Here is a 17,954-nt window from a genome sequence, read left to right on the forward strand (position 1 = left end):
GCTGTCGTTGAGCGGGAGAAAAGGGGAACGCGCGCCGGGGGTACGGATGGGGCGGAGCTAAATTCAGAGCGCGCGCCCGCATAACGGTCGTAGTCCTCAAGATTTCGCGAGTTTTTGTTTCCTGTCGGCCACCGTCCTTTCCCGTTCCAAGTTTATTTACAACCATGCGCTGCTTCGTGTTTGCCCAAAGATGGCGCCCAAGGAAGTTAACAGCAGAGCTTGTGGCCCGTCCCCAGGGCAATTACGGCCCCGGCCCCGCCCCCCACAGTCTAATAATCAGGCTGAGGCAACAGAGTTAAAACTGTATTTATAAAAGGAGCAGTTGTACAGGATTGGAGAGAGGGGGAAAAAAAAAAAGGCCGAGTGAAGAGAGGCGCTTTCAGTTAGGAGGGGCGGCAGCGCTGGCCCGCAGCGGCGAGACCCAAGATGTTTGCCTGAAAGAGGGAAGGGGACAGCAGCGTTAGAGCCTGAGGACAGGGCCTGGGCAGGGAGAGGAGGTGCTGCACCACGTGCTCACCTTCAGGAAAGACTCCAGCTGCTTCCCTGACATGACCTTCACACGTTCCAAGTCCTCCACCTGGCAGGACAACAGCTGTGGGCAAGGAGTCCAGGGGGTCCTGGCCTCTTTCCTACACCTGCCCACTCCACTACGAGGCCACCCTTCCAGGGCCATTACCTGGCTGAAGGGGCCGTGGAGCTCCCTCCAGCCCAAGATGAGCTGGGCCTTCTTTTGGCCAATGTGCTGCAAGCTGCGCAGATCCCGGGCTGAGCCTTCATTTAGCATGTCTAGTATTTTTTGGCGCCCATGGGCCAGTAGCTCTGCGCTGATCTGCAGCTCCCAGCAGTCCTCGGCCCTCTCCTTCGGTTCTGTGGCATCCAGGCTCTCCAACTAGGTGGCAGGGGGAAGTGAGCAACGAAAACAGTTTGCTGTTCAGCCCCCAGCAAGCTTTGGACTTCTCTGCCAAGGACAGGAGCCTGACAGTGGCTACCTTCCCCGCCCTCCCAGCCTCCCTTTCCCTCCTGTCAGGTGTCCAAAAACTTCCCCTTCTGGTCACCTATCTGATTCTCATTTTATCCAACCTGTGCAAGAATAGTAACAGTTGCTGTACAGATTAAACGAGTTCATGAATGTAAAGCACATAGTAAACTCTTAAATCTGGTCCCTCATTTTTAAAAAAGAATAAGCTCTCTTTCACCCCTGGGAAAACATACAGAAGATAAACGGCACCGCCCCCAACCATGCCATTTCAGTTTTTAGGTAGCTCTTCCACCTTTGTTTCATTTCACTCCAGTGTTTAGGTCTCGTTTTCCACATGAGCGCCTAAGTGTGCAGAGGGCAGGGCCCAGGCTACATACCAGGCTAGTAAGTAGGTACTGAGCATGACGGCTATGGGGAAGAAGGGAATTAATAGACACCTATTCTGCTAGAAACATGCTTATCACTGCATTCCATCTTAAATGCCCTGTGCCTGATCTCTGTAGTCAGAACATAAACAACTTGGAAGAGCTGTAAATAGCTGACATTCTGGCAGGTCATGCTGAAGCTTACTACCCCTTAATTCCAGGCACTGGGCAGAGCCTAAGCCCCCAGCTACTCTTACCTTCCTCTTGCGGCTTTTGTTCTTCAGGATATGGATGTTGTAATTTGGCGAAGCTGCCTGCTCCTGAACTGAATGAAAAGAACTGAAGTCATTGCAGAAGCTACTTTTCATCCTCCCTGGAAGCCACTTGGTTCTCCCGTTTCTGATTCCCCAGATCCCCTCCACCTCAAGTTAACCTCTTCTTTTGTTGTTCCCACAGGACCTTTTTTCCTTTAAAACTTTTTTCTATTGATTTGAGAGAGAGAGGAAGAGAGGAAGAGGGAGGGAGGGAGAAGAAGAGAGGGAGAGAGAGAGAGAAGCATCAAGTCGCTGTTCCACTTAGCTGTGCACTCACTGATCACGTCTTGTTGGTGTCCTGACCGGGGATCAAATCCGCAACCTCAGTGCACTCTGTCCACTGAGGCAGCCAGCCAGAGCCCACATGACCTTTCTCATTACCAGTACTTGAAAGTAATCAGAGTAGTCTTGCACGATAATCAGTTATGCGCTTGTCAGTCCACCCCACTGTACTGAACACCTGAGCAGAGCATCAGCTGTTTCAGATCCTCCTCAGCCATCCCTGAGGCTGGCATATGGTGGGAGGACATAAGTGACATGAGGACTCCTGCTCCTAACATTGCCTCCCTCCTGAGATCTTTTATCTGTGCCCTTCTGGCCCCCAGAGCCAAACTTACTCAGTTGTAGGGGAATCACCACAGCCTTTTTGAGGGGCTTAGCCACTGTGACTGTGCGGCGAGCAAGGGGTCGGAGCATTGTGGGAGAGTTCTCTTTGTCTTTAGGGTCCACAGCCTCCTGGGCCAGCACCTTGGCTTCAAGTTCTTTTTGCTTCATCTTAAGCCTCTGTTGGCAAGGATCAGGAAGAGATGTGACCCAGAACCAACTTTAGGGCACTCTGAAGGACAGTGGATTAGGAAAGTGAGTGTGCAGGACTCCAAGGTCCTAGAGGGCAGAGTGAGGATCAGTGGGAGAAGCTACCAGGAGACAAGTTGAGCCCAGCATAACTAAGGGCTTTCTGATGATCAGGGCTGTTCAAGCAGAGTCTTCTAACTTGAGAACTAAGACTTATGAAATGGCAATGTCTTATATTTATTGTTTTTACCCAGAATATTTTTTTCCTCTCACCTCCTCACATCTGATCTCAATTATCTTTCCAAGTTCCGCCCTGTTAAAAACACTCAAGCAGAAGCTGAAAAACGGGGGGACTCCAGTGCTGGGTGCAAACCGAATCCAGCCTGTCGGTGTCCTTCCTTATCTAATAACCCTCAGATTACTTCTCAAGTCCAACAGGAATCCCAGCCCCCCCCCACACACACACACACTCACTTCAATCTCCAAATCCTTCTCCTCCACTGTCTTCATGAGGACCATTCGCTCTCGCTTTGGGGTGCTCAGCAGAGGGGTCCCCTGGGAGCCAAGCAGGTGATCCCAACTCAGGAGGCGCTCCAACATGGCCGGGTCCATACTACTTAGCTTCTGCAGTGGGCTGAGCAGACAAAGAGGTTACTCCCACCTACCTCTTGGCACCCTCTCCAGCAGCAGGAACCCCTCATCATGCCTTAACTTGGTGTATTATGTGGTTCTAGAACCCTGATGTTAACTTGGACAACTGATCAAGTCATCCAGACTCGGTACAGTGTGGAGAGTGATCACTACCTGCCCAAGTAACCTCTCAGGGATACAGATCAGACAAAAAGCACTGAATGAAGGCCCCAGTTCCAGGAATTCAGGGCCTGTGAGCCTGTTTATTTGAAGGGGCAGTCAGGGAAGCTTCACAGAGGAGGTCATCTTCAACAGTGCTTTGAAAGCCACTAGAGACCTCAAAAGCCACAGCTTTCTCCTGTGGGCAGTAGGAAAGGCCTATTCACGTAGAGTCCTAAGCATAATAATGCCTGACATCTGGTCTGTCTGTCTGGGATTTTTCCCCCTCACATCTGATCTCCATTATCATTCAAACTGAGTTTGATGCCACCTTTCCCATGATGCCCCGCTTGACCATGTATCTTTTTTCCTACATTCTGAACTAGCTCCTCAACAACAGGGACTCCCCTGTTTTTTTTTTATGTGCAAGTGCCTAGGAAGAACAGGATCAGAAAATATGGGTGGGCCCTGGCTGGTTGGCTTAGTGGTAGAACATCGGCCTAGCGTGTGGATTATGGATGTCCTGGGTTTGATTCCCAGTCAGGGCACACAGGAGAAGCAACCATCTGCTTCTCCAACCCTCCCCCTCCCCCTTCTCTCTCTCTCTCTTCCCCTCCCATGGCTCAATTGATTCGAGCACATTGGCCCCGGGTGCTGAGGATGGCTCTGTGGAGCCACCACTTCAGGTGCTAAAAATGGCTTGGTTGAGCATGGCCCCAGATGGGGGTTGCCAGGTAGATCCTGGTCAGGGCATATGCAGGAGTCTGTCTCTCTGTGTCCCCTCCTCTCACTTAGAAAAGAAGAAAAGAAAAAGAAAATACAGATGAACATTAGAAGTCATTTCTTTCTGGCTAACTTAACAAGCAGCTTCTCCCTCCTTGCTGCACTGCATACTGCCTACCTTGCACCATATACTGATGTTTGCACCATATGGCCAATTTTGTCGTATTTCTCCTCCTCAAACGTGAGCTCTCTGAGGTAAGGGTCTGACTAGGTCTAATGTGCCCCATCTCTGAGGTCACCCTCAAAATGCCCATGTGGCAGCGATACTGCCTGTTGACATGTGACACAGATGTACAAGTATGTGTATTTCTGAATCTGTGTACACAGGAGGGACTGCTGACAGTGGTTTGAGAAGACAAGACTGAAAGATGGACCTGTGAGCCAACGGCACACTTTTATGGACGTCACTCTTCCGCAGCCACAGCAGCCCTTGGGGCACTAACGCTTGGCCTCTGCACTTCATCCATGTTCAGTACACTGTTAAAGGAGGCTTTATTTGGGCTCCATAGAAACAGAGCCAAATTGCCTGACCTGTGGTGGCGCAGTGGATAAAGCGTCGACCTAGAAATGCTGAGGTCGCCGGTTCGAAACCCTGGGCTTGCCTGGTCAAGGCACATATGGGAGTTGATGCTGCCAGCTCCTCCCCCCCTTCTCTCTCTCTGTTTCTCCTCTCTCTCTCTGCCTCTCCCTCTCCTCTCTAAAATAAATAAAGAAAGAAAGAAACAGAGCCAAATTAAAAGTACAATTGGCGACACATAGAAAGCAAGACCACTAAACAGAGGTGACCTGAGAAGGAGTGCATACTGGGCCACGGGGCTACCAGAACTGGGGAGGGAGGCCACACACACAGAAGGGACTCAGTTTAGAGAGGCTTTGTGTGGACTGAGGGCGGGAACAGGGTATTCTTAGGACTGCTATCGGCTCCTGGGAGAGTCATGAAGAGACTGGACTTTTCACCCACAGGCTGAGAGGTCTCAGTGAGACATATCTCTTCATCTCTTCCTCGTCTCCCTTGCTTTGGTCTTATCCTCTGGACCTGAAACACCTGATCCAGATCACGCATTGAGCCAGAAGTAAAAATACCTGTCCTTGAAACAGCTGCCCCAAAATGGGAGGTGTCGCCCTGGCCGGTTGGCTCAGCGGTAGAGCGTCGGCCTGGCGTGCGGGGGACCCGGGTTCGATTCCCCGCCAGGGCAATAGGAGAAGCGCCTATTTGCTTCTCCACCCGCCCCCCTCCTTCCTCTCTGTCTCTCTCTTCTCCTCCCGCAGCCAAGGCTCCATTGGAGCAAAGATGGCCTGGGTGCTGGGGATGGCTCCTTGGCCTCTACCCCAGGTGCTAGAGTGGCTCTGGTCGCGGCAGAGCAACGCCCCAAAGGGGCAGAGCATCGCCCCCTGGTGGGCAGAGCGTTGCCCCTGGTAGGCGTGCCGGGTGGATCCCGGTCGGGTGCATGCGGGAATCTGACTGTCTCTCCCCGTTTCCAGCTTCAGAAAAATACAAAAACAAACAAACAACAACAACAAAAAAAACAAAACACAAAATGGGAGGTGTTGCCTCAGGGGTTGGAAAATGGAAGGGGAGAGGGCTAGGTGCACCAAGGAAAGGACCAGGCTCACAGCTCAAGGATCTGACTGGCTCTGCACCCAACCCAGACACAGCAGGTAAGGGAATGTGCCCAAGATCTCTTCGTATCTGCTCACCTGAATTTCTGGGAAGCAGCTGGAGGTGCCAGGGACTCGGGGTTCCCAGTGTCCTCTTCCTCAGGGCCTCGGGCTCTCTTTGCCTCTGGAGGACCTACCAGTTCTTTCTGAGACAGTTTAACAGGTGCCAAGCCTAAGGAAAGATGGGGTGAAGGACTGTCAGCCTCTGTGCTACTGCTTGGTAGATTTAGCAAACCCCGTTGTCCAGACCGGCCTGTCCACTCCTGCCAACCCCAGTCCTCACCATGAAGCTGTAGACTCTCATTGGTAAAAGGCCGGTTGATCACCTCCTTGGACCTGGCGGCAAAGTTGAGTGCAGAGACTGTGTCGAGGTAGAAACATCTCTCAGGGGCAATGTTGGCAATGAGGATGCTGTGCGCTGAGCCACCCAGAGAGTCCTGAGGGACGGGGACTTGGTCAGAAGGCCCCACATTTCCATTCCTTGATTGCTATTTCCCAACCCCACAGGAGGCCCAAAAGCCTTGTTCTCCAGCTCCTTTTGCCCTGATATGGTGGCCTGACCTGCAACAGGCGAGTGAGCTTGCTGTCCCGGTAAGGCACACGAGGGAGGCCCTGGTTCAGCGCATCCACCACCTTGCCCAGTACAAAGAGAGAGGAGTTGATGGCTCCGCTCTCCTTCAGCCTCAGGCCCTTGTTGCCTGTGCGCCGGTTGTCCTCTGAGCCAGCCAAATCAATCAGGTAGAGTTTCCCCTCCCGCTGGCGAAATGGGGCCAGTCGTTCCTGCTGATCCACCTGGCGGTAAGAACAAGGGCCCAGGCTTAGCTCAGGCCCAAGGGCCTTCCCGGGGACTCACCTGTCAGGTGGCCTCACCTTAACCAAGAGCACAGCATGACTGCGGGAGGAGCGCTGGTTGAGCCGTGTAGCTCCTACAGTCCGATTGCGACTGGCTGGCAGGAAGTGCTGTTCAAAATCAGCAAAGCTAGTGATGGACCTCTGTGTGAGGCCCGGAATCAGTATGTTTCCTCGACAGTCTTCTCGGATCACCAGGTCTCCAGATGCAGGGTCCAGGAGGTCTAATACCTATTGGAGCAATGAGACATATGGCCAATTTTCCAGACACAGGCTGCTCACTTCCTGGGGATCAGTCTCCATTTCTCTGCTGGATTCTCCAAGTTGTACCATCTACTACCCCAACCTGTCTTTCTGCCTTAGCTCCTTGCTACAGCAGAGCTGCGTGTTCTAGAACTAGGTCTTACTTTGACCCTTTGTAGTCTCTCCACCCAACCAGAGCAGGGCCTCACCTTTTCCTGGTAGATCTCTAAGTAGGACATAGAGACACAGAGGGCCCATGGCCGGCCCTCAGCGCCCTCCTCCCGTGTGAGCTGGAGGAGATCCATGAGAGCCCGGGGAATCACTCCAGGCTGCTCTGCGCTGCCCAGCATTGTGTGTGTCTTCCCTGGGAAAAGAATGGAGAGAGATGGGATTGTCCTCCACACTCGGGAGCCCTTTCTAACCCAGAGCTGGTCTTCCTCTGGCTCCCTTACCTGCCCCTGTGGGCCCATAGGCAAGTACACTGGCATTCTGCCCTTCCAGCAAGTGCCTTAGGATGGGCTGCACTGATCCAGCGTAGATGTCCCGCTGAGAACTCCTTTCCCCATAGAAGGCATCAAACCTGCAGGCAGGAAGGAGGGCATTAACAGACAGGTGCAATCTCACCCAGACCTACAGGATAACACTGGCCTCAGATTTAAAAGAGTCTGTATCCCTTTTCTTACACAAAGACCCTTGAAAGCACCCAACGAACACCTGTTCCATCCAGTTCTTATACTGGCGTTAGGAATAGATAGATGAATCTCATGTCACTGCTCTTAGAAGCTCTGCAGTGTGGTGAGATGGATAGATACCCATACTTTCCTGTGACTCAGGAAACTACTCACTGGGAGAAAGAACTGATTCTGCTTGAGGAACGAAGATTTACCAAAGAAAAGGATATTCTAACTATCAAAAATAGCACACAGCCTGACCAGTGGCGGTGCAGTGGATGGAACGCTGACCTGGGACACTGAGGTCCTAGGTTCAAGGCCCCGAGGTCGCCAGCTTGAGCATGGGCTCATCCAGTTTGAGCACGGGGTCACAGCCTTGAGCGTGGAATAATCAACATGATCCTATGGTCTCTGGCTTGAGCAAGGGGTCACTGGCTCAGCTGCAGCCCTCCAGTCAGGACACATATGAGAAGTAATCAATAAACTAAAGTGATGCAACTACGAGTTGATGCTTCTCATCTCTTTCTCCACCTCTCTTACAAAAAAAAAAAAAAAAGGCACACACAAGACGTGTGTATAGGCCCTGGCCAGTTGGCTCAGCGGTAGAGTGTTGGCCTGGTGTGCGGGGGACCCGGGTTCAATTCCCGGCCAGGGCACATAGGAGAAGGGCCCATTTGCTTCTCCACCCCCTCCCCCTCCTTCCTCTCTATCTCTCTCTTCCCCTCCCGCAGCCAAGGCTCCATTGGAGCAAAGATGGCCCGGGTGCTGGGGATGGCTCCTTGGCCTCTGCCTCAGGCGCTAGAGCAGCTCTGGCTCTGGTCGCGGCAGAGCGATGCCCCGGAGGGGCAGAGCATCGCCCCCTGGTGGGCAGAGCGTTGCCCCTGGTGGGCGTGCCGGGTGGATCCCGGTCGGGCGCATGCGGGAGTCTGTCTGACTGTCTCTCCCCGTTTCCAGCTTCAGAATTAAAAAAAAAAAAAAAAAAAGACGTGTGTATAAAAAGGTCAGGCTGCTTAACTGGTGGTGGCACAGTGGATAGGGTGTCAACTTGGGACACTGAGGTCCCAGGTTCAAAACCCCAAGGTCGCCAGCTTGAGCACAGGCTCATGCAGCTTGAGCAGAGGATCATCAACAAGACCCCACGGTCGCTGGCTTGGCTGGAGCCTCCCAGACAAGGCACATATGAGAAACAATCAATGAACAACTAAAGTGCTACAACTACAAGTTGATACCTCTCATCTCTCCCTTACTTACTATCTCTCTCACTAAAAAAAAGGGGTAGGGCTTCCCAATCTTTTTCATAACACAGTACATATAGAAAGTAGTGCTTGTACATCATAATGGAGTAAATAGAGGATGCTGCTTATGACTAGCTGAGACTCCACACACCTATAGTTCATTCACTGTACTCTGGTAGAGAGGCTGTTGCTGAGGCCACAGCAGGGATTTTTTTTTTTCTAAGTGAGAGGAACGGAGATAGTGAGACAGACTCCCACATGTGACTCCACGGAGATCCCACTTAGCAACCCCCATCTTGGGCTGATGCTCAATCAACAGAGCTATTTTTAGCACCTGAGGCTGATGTACTGGGACCAACCAAGCTATCTATGCAGCTGATGCTTGAATCAATCGAGCCACTGGCTGCAGGAGGAGAAAAGGGAGAGGGCGGGAAAGGGAGGAAAAAAGGAGCAGATGGCTGCTGCTCGTGTACCCCAACCAGGAATTGAACCCGGAATGTCTATACATCAGGCCAATGCTCTATCCACTGAGCCAGTCGGCCAGGGCCCACAGCAGGGATTAATGTAAGTGGAATACAGCATATATTTGGCGGATGAGGCTGGAAAGAAGTTAAAGGCACTGTCAAGGCCTGGAACAGGGTTGGCAAACTTTTCCAGAAAAAAACAAACAGTAAATATTTTTAGGCTTTGTGGGCCATCTGGTTCTTTTCACAAGTACTCAATCCTGCTATTGGAAAGCAGACTCAGACAATATATAAATAAATGAGCACAGTTATGTTCCAATTACGTTTTATTGTAAAGATTTCTGCTCAAACTCCTGCAGGCTACAGTTTGCCAGCAACGAGCCTAGGATGACAAGGCAGGGAGTCTGAACTTTAAATCTCCAATGGAATTTTAAAGTAGCTGCTCTTGTCAGTCTGTCCCCCAAACCTGGGTGGTCTTCTGTGACATCACCCAGCCACCAGCTTGGCCCACACCTTCCACAGACCCTAGCCGGGCCCCCTGCTCATCTTTGTTGCTCCTCCCCTACTTTGTGCCTCTTTCCCCCACGGGACTGGGAACAGTAATGTACATCTGGTTGGGCCTCCGGTTCTTTCGTCACAGCACCCTACAGAAGACTCGTCACCACGGGCACCTGCAAACATTTCCTCAATGAACAAATGATGGCGTGGGGAACAAAGCTGTGCTAAGGAAGGGGCAAGGACCCTAAGGAAGCAGGTCTGAGACATTGGGCAAGTGATCGTGTGGGCAGGCCTAAGAGAGAGAGGGATGGGAAGAAAGGGTGGCCTGAATCTTACTGGTATTTGAGAGTCTCCTGGTGGTTCCTCCAGTTGGCAATCTCTAAAGAACAGTTGTCCAAGCCCCGTACACAGGGGGTATCATTTGCTCCAGCCATTCCGCCCACAAACGGCCTCAGCCGTACAGCCACCCTCACTCGAGCTGGAGGCGGGCGCCGGGTAGCTCCCGCCCTGCTTAGCCGACAGCGACCAGCTCCTGGAGGAGAGAAGTTTTAGCATGAAGTATGGCACAGCACAGAGGAAGCAGGGCCCAGCTCTGCTGAGATGGGAGGGGAAGAATGTTAGAGGAGAGGTCTCTGACATCACTGAGCTCTGAAGGGTGATCAGGAGCCTGCCGAGCATTCCGGGCAGAAGGAATGGCACGGGCAAAAAAGCACCGAGTGTGCAAGCGTGGGACCCCTCGGAGAACTGGGAAGGCAGGACTCAGTGTCTGCTAGCGAGGGTGAGCACAGAAGGGCAGGATGGACGGAGAATACATGGTCTCAGGCCGAGTTCGGGGAGGGGGAGTGGTCAGAGAAGAGAAATTCTATACAGGTCAGGGACTAGGAACCATATAGTGTACTAGCAAGCATTAACACTGATTAAGCACCGACTACATGCCAGGCGCACTTTCATTTTCACTGTGTCCCTGAAAATCAAGTTCTATTAGTCTCACTTTATCAATGAAGAGGTGTAGCAGCTCTTGTGAGCACCTTGGTATTTTATGGGGACATGTGGCCATTATTTTATTTATTTATTTTTATTGATTTTAGAGACAGAGGAAGGAGGAAAAGGGAGCAGAGAGAGACAGGTGGAAGCATTCATTGGTTGCTGATCAAACCTGTAACATTGGTGTTTTCGGTGTTTCAGAACAATGCTCTAATAATCAACTGAACTAACTGACCAGGGCCCATTACTTTACTTTTATCATAGCCTATATTGTTCTTTTTCCTCTTCAGAAGAGGGAGAAGCAGAGCCTAAAAGCAAAACAAAACCCCAGCATCTTAGTAGCCTAGAGGCCCCCACAGCCAGGGGCAGGGAAGGAGGGCTGGAGGCGGGGCCCTGGGAACGTCAGTGACCACAGCTCATTTTGTGGAAAGCTCTTTCCCACCCAGGCCAAGCTGTGGGTGTTCCTAAGCTTGGCCTCAGTTCCCTCCCTGCTCTTCAAGTAGGTCCAGTGGGAGTGTAGACAGTAATGTGTACATAAATAACCCGGAAGTGTTGGGGACCGCAAGCCAATAGAATCTTTATGGTTTAGATTTTTGGGGGAGAGGTGTGGGGAACTGGCAGTAAGCTGACAGTCTGCCCATCCCCCACCTCACGTGTTCTGTGAAGTTGCTAAAGGCTGTTTTTCTCCACACCTCCATGTTAGCTGAGATGCTGGACTGTTTATACTCCTCCTATCCCCCAGTCTCTTGTCTTATCCCCCATGTCCCTCAGAAAGACTTGAGGCAATTTCCTTTTTATCCTTTCTTCTGTGAAGTTAAGATGTTATGTATCGTGGGGGTTTTCTGCACTTGGTAGAAATCTTGGGATGCCTGATTTGCCAATGACCTCACTCTGCCCTATAAATAAAGCAGGTGGGGGGTGGAGGCGGGCTTTTTGCAAGCTATTTTTTTGCGTTGCAAAGAGTCCTGAGCCCATCCTTTTTCTGTTTAAGTCTATTTTCTTAATTCCACGCTGTTCCCACTCAGGACCTGGAATTACTAGTCTCGCTGGTTCGCAGCATGGAAGATCTAGTTACAATACAGATTCAGTGTCAGTACCTGGGGGGTTTGCCTGTGAGCTGCACTTTTAGCAAACTTCCAAGTGACACAGCTGCTGCTGGTGGAACACAACTTGCATTGCAAGCCAAGGAGTAGTAGACCAGTCCCTGACAGGGCTGTCCTAGGAATGAAGAGCTGGCATTTGCTCCCACCTAAAACCACTCAACCAACTGACTTTTCTGTCCCTCTATTTCTTACCTGGGTTTATAGTATGTATTTACATGTATGTGTATGTGTGGATACACACACACACCAAACTGTTAATGACGGCAGGTTTTGTAGGTTTATTTTCTATGTTACCCGTTTGGTAATGCTGTCATGTTTGCATTTTTTAAAAAAAGAATGGCAGCCCTGGCCAGGTAGTTCAATTGGTTAGAGCATCATCCCAACATGCCAAGGAGGTTGTGGGTTCAATCTCTGGCCAGGGCACATAGAGGAAACAACCAATGATAGCATAAGAGGAACAAGTCCAACAAGTTGATGTTTCTCTCTCTCGAAAAAACGAAGAACAGCACTGTGGAAACCTCTGTTTGGAAGGGATGCAGCTGAGAGGCAGCCGTCTCTTTTTGCCCCAGCTCAGTTTGCAGAAGGCACTGACATGCACTCCTTCTCTATTGTAAAATTTATGTTTAATCTGCTTTTGATAATTAAATCTAAATCATTTAAAAAAAAACTGAGTATCATTAGAAAAGACGAAAATAAAACTAAAAAAAAAAAAGAACCTATTTTTGTGAGGACTGAATGAGCTAGAAAAAGGCCTTATGAGGAAGATATGTCTCTTTCATGTTGGAGGGTATCATACTATAGTTTACAGCTAATAGCATAGTTCAAACCTACATCACTTCACCTCTAAAAACCTGTTTTTAATGAACATGCCACGTTGCCTCCTATTGTGTACCAACCAGTAGTTTTTTTCCCTTTATTGATTTGAGAGAAAGAGAAGCATTGTCTCATTGTTCCACTTAGTTCTTTTTTTATGTCAGAATCAAGTTTTATTTATTTATTTATTTATTTATATTATTTTTTTTACAGGGACAGAGAGAGAGTCAGAGAGAGGGATAGATAGGAACAGACAGACAGAAACGGAGAGAGATGAGAAGCATCAATCATCAGTTTCTCATTGCGACACCTCAGTTGTTTATTGATTGCTTTCTCATATGTGTCTTGACCGTGGGCCTTCAGCAGACTGAGTGACCCCTGCTCAGCGACCTTAGGTCCGAGCTGGTGAGCTTTTTTTGCTCAACCCAGATGAGCTTGTGCTCAAGCTGGCGACCTTGGGGTCTCGAACCTGGGTCTTCCACATCCTAGTTCGACACTCCATCCACTGCGCCACCGCCTGGTCAGGCATGTATTTTTTTTAATTTATTCATTTTAGAGAGGAGAGAGAAAGGGGGGAGGAGCAGGAAGCATCAACTCCCATATGTGCCTTGACCAGACAAGTACAAGGTTTCGAACTGGCGACCTCAGCGTTCCAGGTCGACGCTTTATCCACTGCGCTACCACAGGTCAGGCCCACTTAGCTCTGCATTCATTGGTTACTTTGTATATGTGCCCTGGCCAGGGATCAAACTGGCAACCTCAGCCTGTTTGGGATGACTCTCTATTCACTGAGCAACCCATTCAGGATTAACTAGGAAAGTTCTTGGCAGTTTTGACTCTCTCCCCTCTGCTGGTTTTAGCAGCTGGTTGTTGGGAGCCATAGGCTCAGAAGGCAAGAGGATGGTCTATGTTGGTCAGTACAGAAACAAGACAAAAAGGCGGACAGATTACCCTGGGAAGACTCTTATACATAAGTAGGGCTTACCCATAAGCAGATGGCCTATATCAAAAACTGAGCCTCTGTTCTTTCACCTGAAAAATGAAGCTAATTATACCATTTCTTGCTTTATGGTTTAAAAGCACTTGGGCATGTAGTTTTAATTTGACCTTCATTGCAATCCTGAAAGTCAGCAGCAAGTAAGTAGAAATTAAATTCTCAATTATTACCTTGTGACCTTGATCAAGTGACTTAACATCCCTTAACCCTGGTTTCCATGTCTCTAACACAGGGTAGGATGAGCCTTGGAAGGGCTTAATGAAGATTACAAGAAGTAACATGTAAAATTACAACATAATAACTAGCATACAGCCTGACCTGTGGTGGCGCAGTGGATAAAGCATTGACCTGGAACACTGAAGTCCACCATTCAAAACCCTGGGCTTGCCTGACCAGGTGGTGGCGCAGTGGATAGAGCGTCAGACTGGGATGCAGAAGGACCCAGGTTCGAGACCCCGAGGTCGCCAGCTTGAGCGCGGGCTCATCTGGCTTGAGCAAAAAAAAAGCTCATCAGCTTGGACCCAAGGTCGCTGGCTCCAGCAAGGGGTTACTCGGTCTGCTGAAGGCCCGCAGTCAAGGCACATATGAGAAAACAATCAATGAACAACTATGAAGTCGCAACGCACAACGAAAAACTAATGATTGATGCTTCTCATCTCTCTCCGTTCCTGTCTGTCTGTCCCTGTCTATCTCTGCCTCTGTAAAAAAAAACCCTGGGCTTGCCTGGTCAAGGCACATATGGGAGTTGATGCTTCTTGCTCCTCCTCCTTTCTCTCTCTCACTCTCATTCTCTCCTCTCTAAAATGAATAAATAAATAAATAGCATACAGTAGGTAGGTTCATTATTCAAGGTAAGGCAGCCTGTGTTCAAATCCCAACTCTACCACTTACAACTAACTAAATAACCTAAGGAAACGATTTTCTATTCTTGTGCTTTCATTACCAAACCTGTAAAATGGGAATGAATAAAAACACCTACTCGTTGGTACAGCAGTAAATAAGGTAATTCATATAAAAATACTTACAACAGCATTGAGGGAAACACACCTTACTTCCTTCCTATAACAAAATCTCCCCTTGTAAAATGACTGGCCCACTCAGGCTCTGCGAGGTGCCGCCATGGCTCTCTTTATTTATTTATTTATTTATTTATTTATTTATTTATTTATTCTGAAGCTAGAAACGGGGAGAGACAGTCAGACTCCCGCATGCGTCCGACCGGGATCCACCCGGCACACCCACCAGGGGGCGATGCTCTGCCCCTCCGGGGCGTTGCTCTGTTGCGACCAGAGCCACTCTAGCGCCTGGGGCAGAGGCCAAGGAGCCATCCCCAGCACCCGGATCATCTTTGCTCCAATGGAGCCTCAGCTGCGGGAGGGGAAGAGAGAGACAGAGAGGAAGAAGAGGGGGAGGGGTGGAGAAGCAGATGGGCGCTTCTCCTGTGTGCGCTGGCCGGGAATTGAACCCGGGACTTCTGCATGCCAGGCCGACGCTCTACCACGGAGTCAACTGGCCAGGGCCGCCATGGCTCTCTTTAGCTAGCTCCTCCACCCAAGCACTGATCACACTCCACTGGAACTGCGAATCTGTCTGTCTTCTCCATCTAACTGTGAAGTTGGTGGAAACAAATCTTCCTCTGCTCACCTTTATACCCCCAATGCCTGGCACAGAGTAGGCTCTCAGAGAGTATTTGCTGAACAAATGAAAATTTGATGAATAAACTAACATAAAACATTAACTTGTTCGTTTTCTATTTTCATCCTAAAAGCTGCTTACTGCCATTCTTGCCCCAAAGCGCATGGTCCAGGAGAGGAAGGAAGAGGCACATGTAAACAGCTGCTTACAGGACCAGCGTCTCTCCCCTTCATCATAAAAGCAACTTCGAGACTGGGCGAGGCTAGGACTTACTCTAATCCCCCACACACACACAATTCCCAAGTTTTATTCACCTTAACTCTCCTTCTCTTTTTTTAATTTTTAAAAACTGATTTGAGAGAGAGAGGAAGGGGGAGACAGAAAGGGAGGCAGAAATATCTATCTGTTCCTATAGGTGCCCTGACCAGGGATGGAGCCAGCAACCTCCGTGCTTTGGAATGAAGCTCTAACCAACTGAGCTAACCAGCCACAGCAACTCTTCCCTCTTTTATGATGAGGAAATTGAGCCAAGGAGAGCATTTTTGGCCCCTCTTTACATCACAAAAAGGAAGTCACTTGGTAGTCTTTTTGTCCCACCAAGGTCTGGCAAACTCCTATCTAACCTTTGAAACACAACTCACGTATCACTTCCTTAACGAGGTCCTCCCAGAATACCCCAAGGTTACTTCAGATTCTGGGCTCTAAATAGCAGTTTACACATATCTCTCATTGCTTTTCGTGTTTATTATATATTTATATGACTACCTACTAAAACAGACTATAAGCTCCTCTAGGGAAGGGACCCTATTCATTCAAGTGTTGTTATGATACCTACCATGGACCAGACACAGTGGGTTTTGGAAGGGCAAGAGCAGGTTGTGCTCAGCCAGCGGGAATTTTACGTGCTTGGACGTAATGGTTAAGGGCAGAGGTTCTAGAGTCAGGCTGCCTGAGTGTGAATTCAGACCCTAGTATTTACCATTGTGTTAACTTTAGGCAACCTACTTAACCCATCTATGCCTGTTTCCTCATCTATAAAACAGGGACGATGGTAAGCCACCTCACGGCATTATGTGGAGATTGAATGACTCGTCACCATAAAGTGCTTACAACTGTGCCTGGCACCTCGCAAGGGCTCAACATGTGTCTGACGTTCTACTAGACAGCCTTTCCCCGCCGGGCTTGACAAACAGGGACTAGAATACATTACTAGGGTGCCCACCATCACTACGGACCAGAATTCAGTCCACAGGAAGACAGCACAGACATATGTAAACAAATGCTCACGTACGCGCCTCGGAATGTTCTAACAGCCTTTCCAACCCTAAAATAGCAAAGCAGCACTGACCTCCATCCACAGCTAGAGTGAAAGAAAGCAGGCCCTTATTTCCCAGTTCTGTGGCCTCGCGCTAAGCGGCAGGCAATCTAACCGGGCCTGCCCTGAGACGTCTCCGGGGTCGGGCATCCGGGCAGGATGTCACACCCAGCGGCCTTCTCTTTGTCCTTACAGAGGGTGGAGTGGTCGCCACCGTGCGCTCGCTCGCTCACTCACGGGATCTCCTGAGCTGGGGTCATCGCCCCCGCTTTACAAAGAAACTGAAGCTCACAGAGGGCAAGGGCGCTGGCCTCAAACGAGGCGCTGAGTGCCAGAACCGGGTCTCAACCCGAATGTGCTGACCCGCGCGGAGAGGTGGAAAACAGAAGGAAAGAGCGAGGAGGGCTGAGGCGCGGTGACTCCCACCTTTCGCCACCGGCCCCTGTGCGCCCCTCCGGGACAACCACAGAGCCCGGGCCAGATGCCGACGCACTACCGGACCAGGCTCCAGACCTCGGCGCCCGGCCCACGCCGGGCTCACGTACCTGAGATAGCCGCCGCCATCTCGCGTCGCCTCAGCGGCGCCGAGACCCCTTCATCCATTCGGCCGCCTACTTGAACCCGCCTCTCCATTCGAATTTCCCGATGCCCCGCCCCCTTCCTTAGACTCCACCAATCATAGCTACGCGCCGCCGGAAGCCCCTCTGCGGCTTGCAACTATCCCGCCCTCTAGAACTCGCCTCGGAGTCCTGCAAGTAAAAGGTTCCCCGGCGGGAGGACGCATGCGCGCACGTTAGCACCCAGCTGTTTCCGTCCGGGCCCAAGGGCCTGGGCGAACTCAGAAACCCGAGCAGTGGCGACAGTGGCCTTTTGGGGAGCTGCAGAGCGCCGCCAGTTTCAAGGCGTAGATTTGCGTTACTGCAGTTTCCGCCTTATTTCTTTTTCCTTCAAATAACTGCAAATTTTGGTACTAATCAAGCAGACAGTGATCGAAGGCACTTAATCGATTTATCCAAAAATTTCCCTGAGCTAAATACGATTTTCACGGCAGAAGAGATGATTATGTGAATAAGGAAATTTGCGGGTAAACTGGGTTATTCTAAATGACAGGTAGCGACCTTCACTTTCATTTTTTCTTTTTTTTTTTCGGAGAGAAAGAGTCAGAGAGAGGGATAGACAAGGACTGACAGGCAGGAACGGAGAGAGATGAGAAGCATCAATCATCAGTTTTTTCGTTGAGACACCTTAGTTCATTGACTGCTTTCTCATATGTGCCTTGACCGTGGGTGGGGCTACAGCAGACCGAGTAACCCCTTACTGAGCCAGCAACCTTGGTGACCCGCGCTCAAGCTGGCGACCTCGGGGTCTTGAACCTGGGTCCTCTGCATCTCGGTCCAAGGCTCTATCCATTGCGCCACCGCCTGGTCAGGCACGACCTTCACTTTCTATAGTGTCTTGCCTCAGAA

General features: G+C 50.3%; 1 protein-coding gene across 1 annotated transcript; it reads right to left on the minus strand.

The window, feature by feature from the left end:
* Window positions 1–288: 288 nt before the first annotated feature.
* KIF22 (kinesin family member 22) lies at window positions 289–17,146 on the minus strand. The gene is made up of 14 exons (XM_066275649.1): window positions 17,034–17,146; window positions 9,978–10,173; window positions 7,226–7,353; window positions 6,983–7,137; window positions 6,552–6,761; window positions 6,243–6,473; window positions 5,965–6,118; window positions 5,721–5,853; window positions 2,925–3,084; window positions 2,276–2,441; window positions 1,602–1,669; window positions 677–889; window positions 518–577; window positions 289–434 (listed from the first exon to the last, which is right to left on the minus strand). Exons 1-14 carry the CDS (start codon window positions 17,119–17,121, stop codon window positions 384–386), a joined length of 2,013 nt encoding a protein of 670 aa, XP_066131746.1. The 5' UTR covers window positions 17,122–17,146; the 3' UTR covers window positions 289–383.
* Between the last annotated feature and the right edge of the window lie 808 nt (window positions 17,147–17,954).

This window comes from Saccopteryx bilineata, chromosome 4, assembly GCF_036850765.1.
Source record: "Saccopteryx bilineata isolate mSacBil1 chromosome 4, mSacBil1_pri_phased_curated, whole genome shotgun sequence".
Classification (NCBI taxonomy): Eukaryota; Metazoa; Chordata; class Mammalia; order Chiroptera; family Emballonuridae; genus Saccopteryx; species Saccopteryx bilineata.